The sequence below is a fragment of the Artemia sp. Qi Xiang Cuo genome, chromosome 10 (genome assembly GCF_049724085.1).
Source record: "Artemia sp. Qi Xiang Cuo chromosome 10, ASM4972408v1, whole genome shotgun sequence".
Classification (NCBI taxonomy): Eukaryota; Metazoa; Arthropoda; class Branchiopoda; order Anostraca; family Artemiidae; genus Artemia; species Artemia sp. Qi Xiang Cuo.
The window spans coordinates 16,816,062-16,827,789 of record NC_142803.1 but is presented as its reverse complement, the minus strand read 5'-3'; the positions used below and the strand labels follow the sequence as shown (position 1 = coordinate 16,827,789).

At 32.0% G+C, this 11,728-nt stretch overlaps 1 protein-coding gene across 1 annotated transcript; it reads left to right on the top strand.

Annotated features, from left to right (window-relative positions):
* The first annotated feature begins 3,761 nt into the window (after positions 1 to 3,761).
* LOC148947516 (non-receptor tyrosine-protein kinase TYK2-like) lies at positions 3,762 to 5,435 on the top strand. Its single transcript, XM_089095920.1, has one exon. The coding sequence runs from the start codon at positions 3,762 to 3,764 to the stop codon at positions 5,433 to 5,435; it is 1,674 nt and encodes a 557-aa protein (XP_088952046.1).
* Positions 5,436 to 11,728: the final 6,293 nt, after the last annotated feature.

Below are 11,728 nucleotides of genomic sequence, written 5' to 3'. Positions count from 1 at the left end.
CCTTTGTTAGGAACTATGGGTTTTTATATTTCTTAACATTGGACGTGATCGTCTCTTACTAGGTTGCTAGCTACCGCTGCAACCCGGATTTGTCCTTATGCGTTCTTCGGTACAACCTCACAGAGAATTTAATTTTTTCATTATAGCTTTTGTCACCCCAGTATCTACCCATTATTCTGGTAGCAACTTTTTTCTTACGTTTGTTTCAGTAATCTATATCGTTATCATACCGTTCCTTACTCTTTTGTTTGGCTGTCTCAATTTTCCCTTCTTGATACCCCTGATCCGTAACATACCTCTATTTTGCTCTGTCATATTTCATTTTCTTAAATTCTGGATCACAAGACATCTTAGTAGCAATCCTTACGCGTTCTCGAGCTTTATTGCGTTCGGTGGCATTTTTATCTCTTTTAAATAAATTTTTCCTATATTTCAGGATGTTAGCTTTATTTTTTCTGTAGTAAAGTTTTCTATTAGTATAAATTTGGATTGCTCTATTTTGATAGTTTTTTTGGTTATTCTTTCTTTTTTTCCACTTGCGTGAGACCCTATTTTTTAAAGGTTAAAAATTATTAAGTACACAATACCCCGTGTCGAGTATCTAAAACCTAGCATAAAAATAAACTAATTTTTAAATTTTCAGGTATTTATCTTGTTTGAATTACAAAATTAGTATCTTTGGTTAGACACCATAAATATTTTTGCAGTTTACATAATAAGTTTAGCGATTCTGGACTGAAAACTAAAATAATTTCAATTATAACACAATAATATGGAGATACGTACTTTACGGGTTACAAACCAAAAAAAGTTTGGTTCCAGAATACACTAACAACTTTGAACTGAGATTAAAAAAAATTTTCTTCCAGGAGACAAAAAGTAAAACTAATTCTAAAATTTTCATGTATTTTTGTTGTTTAAATTAAGAGACTACTATTACTGATTAGGCATCATAGATATTTTTGCAGTTTACATAATAATTTTAGCGATTAAGCCAAAAAAGAAAATTTTGGTTCCAGGAGTTTCGGTTACTATTGAGACAAGTAGCTATTATTACTATAGAGTTCATTACCATGAACTGTTTGATTGCTTAAAAATTGAAATATCTTTGAAAAGACTGCAGCATGAAAATACATCGAAAATGCAATTTTTTTGACAAAATTGATTCTACTTTAAAAAGTATTTTATTTTTAATTACAAAAGTGACTAGAAGTTGCAATTTCCTTTAAAATGAGCTATTATACAGCTCTCTATGATTTTCCAGTGCCCAGCTAGCTGAGAAGACAAATCAAGCGGAAAGAAAAAAAATATCCCGTTTGTGGAGAATAACGTGGTAAAAGTCAATTTTCTTGATTTTAAAGCCAATATATTTTCTTTGTTATTCAAGCCAAAGGGCGGTAAGTTTCCTTAATAGAGGTTTCGGACAAGGTGGTTCTAATGGTATACTTTTTGTTTTGATCTGACTCTTTTTTTAGGAGTTAGGGGTTTTATATTTCTTTACATTGGAGGTGATCGTCTCTTACTAGGTTGCTAGCTACCGCTGCAACCCGGAAATGGTAAGTATTCTTGCCTGTCGCGCCGGAGACTGTTTTTCGATTCCCCGTCAGAGAGGATTTTTAATCTATGGAATTTAAAGCAATATCTTTTAAATTTAAAATTTATAAAAGAAACTCAGTTTAACTACCCTCTTTGGTAAATATAATAACTTCAGCATAAATTACTTTAGGCATGAGTTCATTCTTTATTATAACTGGTATACGATTATGTTTGAAAGACTGCAGTGTGAAAAGACATCAAAAATGCAGTTTTTTGTGGAAAAATTTATTCTCTTTTACAAATAATTTATTTTAGTTACTATAGATTTTTAACCCAATTAATTTCCTTTAAAATGAGCTATTGAACAACCCTCTAAGATGTTCCAGTGCCAAGCTATCTGTGGAAAAGAAAAAAAAGAAAAAAATATCCCGTTTGGGGAGAATAACGTGGTTAAAGTCAATTTTCTTGATTTTCAAGCCAATATATTTCCCTTGCTGTTCAAGCCAAGGAACAGAAAGTGTCCTATACAGGGGTTTCGGACAATGCGGTTCTAATGGTGTACTTTTTGTTTTGATCTGACTCCTTTGTTAGGAACTATGGGTTTTTATATTTCTTAACATTGGACGTGATCGTCTCTTACTAGGTTGCTAGCTACCGCTGCAACCCGGAAAGTTTCAAATTTCCGTTTTTAAGAGTTTCAGTTACTATTGAGCTGGGTCGTTCCTTACTGACAGTAATTAAAATAATTGCAACCTATTCAAAGATATCTGATTATTAGAGCCAGCCCGATTTCTGACAACGATTTCTTCTAAGCTTTAAAATTTTGGTTTTGTTGTTTAAGGTTTTGAATCGTTATAATCCCGTGTTAAAATATATACAAATATTTTTGCAATTAACTGGTTTTTGCTCTTTCCGTAATTCAAAGTCTTTTCATCTGCAGTCTATTCAAAGATATTTGATTATTACAGCAAGCCTTTTTATACAACGATTTTTACTAAGCTTTAAAGGTTTTGTTTTATTTTTTAAGGCTTTGCAATTTTTGTATTCCCTTGTTAAAATATATACAAATATTTTTGCTATTGCCAGTTTTTTGTTCTTTACACAATTTAATGTCTTTTCATACTAAATCTATTCGAAAATATTTGATTATTGCAGCAAGTGCGATTTCTAACAACGATTTCTAATAAGCTTCAAATTTTTGGTTTTCTATTGTAAGGTTTTGAAATTGTTGTAATCCTTTGTCAAAATATATACAAATATTATTGCAATTACCAGTTTTTCGATCTGTAACCAATTTAATGTACTTTTCCATATCTGAAAATCTTTAATTTATCCTCGTAAGTGTGATAAGTTTGACAATGTCATTGCAATACTGATGTATATAAAAATGATGTCACTCACATAAATTTTTTTTCCCGAAATTAAAGCTTCAGTTTTATTTTTAAGGTTTTTGAATTATTGTATTCCTTGTTAAAATATATACAAATATTTTTGCAATTACCAGTTTTTTGTTCTTTAGGCAATTTAATGTCTTTCATATTGCAGTCTATTCAAAGAAAGTTGATTATTACAGTTTTTTTCTCCAAAATTAAGGTTTTTAACGAATTTTCCCAGACTTCTGACCTTTCTAGATAGTTTTTATGCGAGAATGTTCTAAGATACCAATCTTCCCAAAAAACATGGAGCCGTTTTTGAGAAACAGAATAAATATATAATTATTGCTCATATATAAAGGTAGTACTTGAAGTAATAAGTGAATGCAATAGTTATACACCCTTATCTTTCGACAAGATAATATAAGAAATACATAATTACAAGAATCAATTTTTTACGAAAAACTGTCAAGGATATAGTAGAGAGCAAACCTAGAATGTAGTAAAGAACAAATCAAGAAAATGTTAAAGAACAAAAAAAGAATACAGTAAAACAAAAACCTACTTTTTTTGGCTTAACTCCTAAGGTGAGCATCTCTTTTACGTTGAGATATTTCCATAAAATCAAAAAATACAAAGCAAATTTTATTTTGCTTCAGTTTTCAGTTCAGAATTGCCAAAGTTATTCTGTAAATTGCAAAAATATTTTTGGTGTTTGGGTAATAATTTTAATTTTTTAATTTCAGCTAGAAAAATGCCTGAAAATTTTAAAATTAGTTTAGTTTTCCTTTTGCTTCAAGAGACTCGATACGCCATTTCATGGATGGAAATTTATACGTTGATTACAAAAGTATGTATCGCGCTGAATTTGAAAAACATTCAAGTTATATAGACCCAAAGTACTTCAGTGATTTTACCCCTTTGAGCCATGGTGCTCATTGCAACGTTTACTCAGCTTATTATAAGGGTGACCAGTGCGTTATTTTGAAGGACTTTTGTGGCTTTGATAAAAAGTCGTTTTATCGTGAGGCTCAACTCATGGAAGAGCTTAGTCATAAGAATATTGTAAATTTTATAGGTGTCACGTCAGTGGAGTTAGTTAATTCAACCGAATACGTGCAAATCGTCATGGAGTTGGCTGAAGGTGGCACTCTTAAAGATCGAATTGGAAAAGAGGAGAAAAAGCCAATGACATCAATGCAAAAACTGTTAATAGCAAGAGATATCGCCCTCGGCGTTGAATATTTACACTCTAAAAATCTTATTCATAGGGCGCTAGCTATTGATAATATTCTCCTTAGAAAAGATGGCACTGCTTTAGTATCAGATTTTCGTTTAGTTGCTCATTTATCTCAAAATAAGAAAGATAGCTATGGTAAGCTGGATGGCTTCCCAAGATCAGCTCCAGAAGCTGGATCTGGAGACGATTATGACGAAAGTTCCGATGTTTATTCTTTTGGTATGCTCATTGTTGAGTTGGCCTTTCAAAAGCATCTAGAGGCCTTAAGCTGTAGCTATGATGAAATGGGAAGCATAGAAATTGAGTCTATTGATTCGACTCTCCCCAAAAACGAGGGCAGTCGCTTACTTTTTGAATTAGCAAAAGAATGTGTGATGGCTGAACCCCAAAAAAGACCAAGTTTCAAAGAAATAGCTTTGAAATTAAATAATATATGTGAAATTTACCTGGATAACAAAAACTTTAGTGAATTAGAAGAAATAAGCCGAGGAGAACATTCTAAAAGAATAATGGCCAAATATTGTCACTCTACCACTGTTATTTTAAAGGATTATTGCAACTATGACTCAGATGAATTTTACAGTGAGCTGAAGGTTGTAAAAGATCTTAAACACAAAAATGTGGTGAAATTTCTTGGTGTTACTTCGATTGAAGACATATCATCGACAAATCACGAACTAATGGTGCTAGAATATATTCCTGGAGAAACTGTAGCTAAAAAAATTACCGAAGGGCCATTGAATTTCATGGATCGCATCCTTATCGCTAAAGACATTGCTGAGGGTATGAATTATTTGCATTCCAAACATATTGTCCATCGAAACTTAACTGCTGAGAACGTTCTTTATAGAGATGATGGTGTTGCCCTAATTGTAGACTTCAGACTTGCCTCTTTTGTTTCTGATGATAATAAAGGAAATTTTAAGGACATTCAACTATTACGTCATAGTGCACCGGAAGTAGCACATGGAACATACTACTTTGCATCTGATGTTTATTCTTTTGGAATGTTTTTGTATGAAATCACAAAAAAGTTACCACTGCATAGAGAGGCTGGAGTGCTTTTTAAATTGGCCAAAAAATGTACAACTACCGAATTGAAAGAACGACCAACATTCCAAATGATTGTTCTCGAGCTTGGAAACTTAGCCGAATATTTTTTGAAACTTGCTTCTAAACCAAAACAAGAACATGATATAATACCCAAAGGCACCGTGGAATCTCTTAAACTCTTCTGGAATCAGCTATCTACCAAAGATAAAGATTATAGAGAGAGCCAAAACTGAGTTTGTTTTTGTATTGAGTCATTCTGTAACATATAGCTTATTCATCTCGTTTTTGCAAGTCCAGGACTTCTCGATTTTTCACTTAGCTTCAATCCACCGATTGTAGAATGGAGGTCTCTTTTTTACTTTTGGATCATTCTCTAGTTTAACCTCTAGTTTAAACCAATAACAGGATTTAGTTTCTAGCTTAAGTAGGATGTGACCAAAAAGGTTTTATTTTGCAAACTGGAGGATTTGGGATTGTAGCCTATCCAACGTTTTTAAACTTCTGAAATAATTGCTGAAATCTGTTTGCTAGTTTGTTCTCAAACAGCAATTCAGCAGGACTGCTTGTTCGATTGTGCCTTGATCTTTCTTATCTAGATGGCTCTGCTGATCCTCCCTTTGAGAAAAATCGCTGATCTGCTGATCTGCTGATCCCCTCCTCCATCAAATTTCCCTTAAATCTTTTCTTACGACATTCTCCCACTCAAACCTCGGATAACCTGTTTTTTGTTCTGCCCTAGATGGTTGGCAGACAAGGATTATCTTTGGGAATCAGTCATCCTTTTTCTCTTTTTTAATTTTAATATATCAACAATTATTAAGACTTTAAGTAAAAAGTATCAGCATATGTCTATTAAACTGACAATACACATTGATTTGTATTTTTTCTGTAAAGTGCAAACTATGTTAATTTCTGGTTGCTTTGAGTTTTACTCGACTGTTTTCTTGTAATTTCCTTTCGTTTTGGCTTTCATTTATTTATTTATAGTGATGCTTGGTGACTTACTTGATTTTGTTTCTGATCATTTTGGTTTAATGGAGTTCTTTAATTTTCTTTGAAAAACTTATTTTGTGGAAAAGTTTTTTAATTTAATTTCTGAGCCGCATTTCTTGATTTTCAAGCCAATATAATTTCCTTGTTTCTATGGTTTCAGACAAGGTGGTTCTATTAGTGTACTTCTTGTTTTTCTCTGAATCTATTTTTAGGAGTTATGATTTATTTTAGTTTTTACTATGGGGCGTGATCGTCTCTTACTAGGTTGCTAGCTACCGTTTCAACCCGAATCTTCTATTGATTGTCTTTTAATATTATTCTTTGGTAAAGCCTCGCAGAGGTTTTAATTTTTCCATTATAGCTTTTGTGACCCCAGTAACTACCCATTATTCTGGTAGCAACTTTTTTCTTATGTTTGTTTCGGTAATCTTTATCAATATTATACCGTTCCTTGCTCTTTTGTTTGGCTGTCTCAATTTTCGCTTCTCGATACCCCTGATCCGTTACATACCTCTGTTTTGCTCTATCATATTTCATTTTCTTAAATCCTGGATGACAAGACATCTTAGTAGCAATCCTTACGTGTTCTTGAGCTTTATTGCGTTCAGTGGCATTTTTATTTCTTTTAATTAAACTTTTCTAATATTTATGGATGTTAGCTATATTTTGGGTGGATTAAAGTTTTTGATAAGTAGATATTTTGATTGCTCTATTTTGATGGTTTTGTTTTTGGTTATTCCTTCTTTTTTTCCATTCACGTACGACCATATTTTTTCAATGTTTAAAATTATTCAATACATTATACCATGTGTCGAGTAGCTAAGACCTAACAAAAACTAAACTAATTTTTAAATTTTTAGGTATTTCTCTTGTTTGAATAAAAAATTAGTATTATTGGTTAGACACCATAAATATTTTTGCAGTTTATATAATAACTTTAGTGATTCTGAACTGAAAACTAAAATAAAAGAATTTGACTTTTTTCTTTGGAACTATAAGACAACAATATAGAGATACGTACTTTTCGGGATAAAAAACCAAAAAAGTTTGGTTCCAGGATACAATAATAACTTTAAACTGAGATGAAAAAAATTCAGTTCCAGGAGACAAAAAACAAAACTAAGTTTAAAATTTTCATGTATTTTCGTATTTTAAACTAAGAAATTAGTATTATTAGTTAGACATCATAAATATTTTTGCAGTTTACGTAATAACTTTAGCGATTAAGCCCAAAAAGAAAATTTTGGTTCCAGGAGGCCAAAAACAAAACTAGTTCTAAAATTGTCAGGTATTGTTCTAGTTTGAATTAAAAATTTAGTATTATTGGTTAGACATAATAAATATTTTTACAGTTTACATAATATCTTTAGCGATTCTGAACTAAAAACTAAAATAAAAAAATTAAATATTTTTCATTGGAAATATAGGACAACAACATAGAGATACGTACTTTACTGTTAAGTCAAAAAAGTTTGGTTCCAGTATACAGTAATAACTTTGAACTAAGATGATATAAAATTAAAGGTGTAGAAAAAATGGCGTAGCGAGTCAATTGAAGCAAAAGGAAAACCAAACTAATTTAAAAATTTTCAGGTTTTTTTTCTGGTTTGAATTAAAAAATGGAAATTATTGATCGGACACCATAAATAGTTTTGCACTTTGCAGTTAAATAAAATTATTTTATTAAAAATTTTCAGGAATTATTCTACTTTCAGTTGACAAATAAGATTTTTTTTCAAGGAATTGAGCAGCTAACTAAGTCTAATATATGCAATGGTATGTTGTTCAAATGATCGTCTTTTAACTAGGTTGCTAGCTACCGCTGCAACCCGGAACTATTTAAAAATTTTTTTTTACCTTTAATTACAGAAGGAACTAGATGTAGCAAGTTACTGTTGAGACGAGTCGCTCTTACTATATATACTGTTCGTTATAACGAACTGTTTTCTTAGATGTATCTATTGGTACCAAAATTTCGTTCTTTAGAGTCTCGGTTACCATTGAGACAAGTAGCTATTACTATAGAGTTCATTACCATGTACTGTTTGATTGCTTCAAAATTCAAATATCTTTGAAAAGACTGCAGTATGAAACTACATCAAAAATGCAGTTTTTTGACAAAACTGATTCTACTTTAGAAACTATTTTATTTTTAATTACAGAAGTGAGTAGATGTAGCAATTTCCTTTTAAATGAGCCATTATACAGCTCTCTATAATTTTCAAGCCAATATAGTTTCCTTGCTATTTAAGCCAAGGGACGGTAAGTTTGATACACGGAAGTTTTGGACAAGGCGGTTCTAATAGTGTACTAAATTTTGATCTGAATCTTTTTTCAGGAGCTATGGGTTACATTAGTTTTTACTATGTGGTGTGATCGTCTCTTACTAGGTTGCTAGCTACCACTACAACCCGGATCTCTATGAAAAACTGTATTTTCATGTACAAGATTGATGGATGACATCATAATCTTAGGTCGTAAACATAAATAGCGTATAAGTAAATGCGGTATTATAATGTTAGATATAGTTACATCAGTACAGAATCGCTAAGGTTATTATGAATCCGGGTTGCAACGGTAGCTAGCAACCTAGTAAGAGACGATCATTTCGAATGCTAAGAAATATAGTAACCCATAACTTCTAAGGATAGAGTCAGGTCAAAAACGAATTACACTATTAGTGCCACCTTGTACAAAATCCCTGTATAGGAAGCTTACCGTCTCTTCACTTGATATTTATCATAAACTTCATTAATCAGATATTCCGTTATATCCTACATAGTCTAGTGGTTGGAATAGCTGACCCTCATACCGTTGGTTTGAGTTCGATTCCCGGTATGTGAAATATAAGAATTCCCTTTATTACTTCAGTTACTAGGGGCTAAAGTTTGTGCTTAAATGTAAGTTTTAAAAAAACTCATTTTAGCTACCGCCTAGCTAAAATAATGAAGAAACTATGAATGAACCACAGCAATCAAGTAGCAAAATCAGAAATAAATCATACTGAACCACAGAGAAGAAACTATTCAAAAGTTACTTTTTATAATATTTATAATAGACATTTCATTTAGTACAGGCTAGCGATCGTTCTATGTTATAAGATCTATATAATTATGCTTTATAACAGTTAAGTTAATATGGACTAAAAATCGTTCTTTATTATAATTTACTTCTCGATGCGCCTGGTCGGTTGAATACCTTTGTTTTGCTCTCTCAATTATTACTTCTCGATACGCCTGGTCGGTTGAATACCTTTGTTTTGCTCTCTCAATTTTTACTTCTCGATGCGCCTGGTCGGTTGAATACCTTTGCTTTTCTCTTTTCAAGATACTATCTCTGTTGTTTGTGTAGTACTGTTTTTTCAAATTGCGTATAGCTTGCTTCGATCTAACCATTATTCTAATCAAGAATGAGAGAATTTACATCTGTGTCGTTCTTAAGTAGTAATTATGACGTCACGGCGTAATGATTTTATTGACGTCAAGGCGCAATGATATTATTTCATGACGTCATCAGAAACAACAATATAATTTCGTGTTTTACTATTCACGTCATAGCTCTAATATAAAGCTACGACATTCATTATTTATCTAGTAGAGTTTCAGACAAGGTAGTTCTAATGATGTACTTTTGTTTTGATCTTACTCTATTTTTAGGAGTTTTGTTATATTTCTTAGCATGGGACTGATCGTCTCTTACTAGGTTGCTAGCTACTGCTGCAACCCAAATTCACATATATATTTATTTATGAGAGGCAGCCTGGCCGAGTGGTCCAAGACACTGGTGTTAGCCACCAGTCTCTTCGGAGGAGTGGGTTCAAATCTCACCGCTGGTATACGATTATGTTTGAAAGACTGCAGTGTGAAAAGACATCAAAAATGCAGTTTTTGGTGGAAAAATTTATTCTCTTTTAGAAATAATTTATTTTAGTTACTCTAGATTTTTAACCCAATTAATTTCCTTTAAAATGAGCTATTGAACAACCCTCTACGATGTTCCAGTGCCAAGCTATCTGTGGAAAAGAAAAAAAAAGAAAAGAGAAAAAAATATCCCGTTTGGGGAGAATAACGTGGTTAAAGTCAATTTTCTTGATTTTCATGCCAATATATTTCCCTTGCTGTTCAAGCCAAGGGACAGAAAGTTTCTTATACAGGGGTTTCGGACAAGGCGGTTCTAATGGTGTACTTTTTGTTTTGATCTGACTCCTCTGTTAGGAACTATGGGTTTTTATATTTCTTAACATTGGACGTGATCGTCTCTTACTAGGTTGCTAGCTACCGCTGCAACCCGGAATTAAATAATCAAATATCTTTGAAAATATGAAAAGGCATCTAAAGGGCAGTTTTTTGGAAAAAGTAATTCTATTTTTAAATTTTTGTTTTTTTATTAAAAAAGGCACTACAACTTTTAATTTCTGTTCAAATAAGCCCTTTCACAAAATTCTAGGACCTCTTGGTCAATAAAATCACTCCTTGGGGAAAGAAAAAAGGGCAAATAAAAACGCATCCGTGATCCTTCTTCTGGCAAAAACTACAAAATTCCACATTTTTTCAGATAGGAGCTTGAAACCTCTATATTAAGGTTCTTTAATAGGCTGAATCTGAAGGTGTGATTTTCATTAAAATTCTATGACTTTTAGGGGCTGCTTTCCTCTTTTTTGAAAATAAGGCAAATTTTCTCAAGCTCGTAACTTTTGATGTTAATGAGTAAACGTCATGAAACTTATATATTTAAAATTAGCATAAAAATCATCTATTGATATTAAAATTCCGTTTTTCAGAGTTTCGGTTACTATTGAGACGAGTCACTCTTACTATACAGTTCGTTACCACGAACTGTTTGACATTGGACGTGATCGTCTCTTACTAGGCTGCTATCTACCACTGCAACCCGGATATCCCTTGAAACATACATACTCCCCATTCATAATGAACTATATTGATGCAATATATATGTCTTATTTTATCTTTTCGAAATATAACCGTGTATTAATATTGCATTCACTTATTACTTCATATATGGTCACTACCTATGATTATGACGAATGTTAATTTTACAACTTTAATTAGTGATATCATAGTGCAAGTTGCTAGCACGATCGGCCATTAACTGAAAGGTTGGTGGTTTAAAGCCAACCGGGGACGATTTCTTTTAGTTTCTAATTCAGCTATCAATAAAACCATGATGCTGACGATAATTACAAATTTCCAATTTACAGTATCGATCCCTTATTTATGATCTCTTAATGATTGTCTTTTAATATAACTTCAGTTACTATGGACTAAAGTTCCTTCTTTGCTGTAAAAATTTTTGTTGCTGATCTTTGGGAAAATTTTACTGTTTCGCCCAAATTTTTGTGAGGTTTTTAAAATTTATAGAGCAAGCATAAATAAAGTTATACATATGATTTTTTTTCGTTTTTCTTATGTATCAATCACAGGGATTGGGTATATGTAGATTTATGGGTGTAAATACGCATGTTTGTGCAGATAAGTGCACACTGGAATTGAATTAAAGGATATTAGAGCTGGAA

Bases quoted from the DNA above. Each gene is read 5' to 3' on its own strand.
- LOC148947516 (XM_089095920.1), top strand. From the start codon at position 3,762: ATGTATCGCGCTGAATTTGAAAAACATTCAAGTTATATAGACCCAAAG.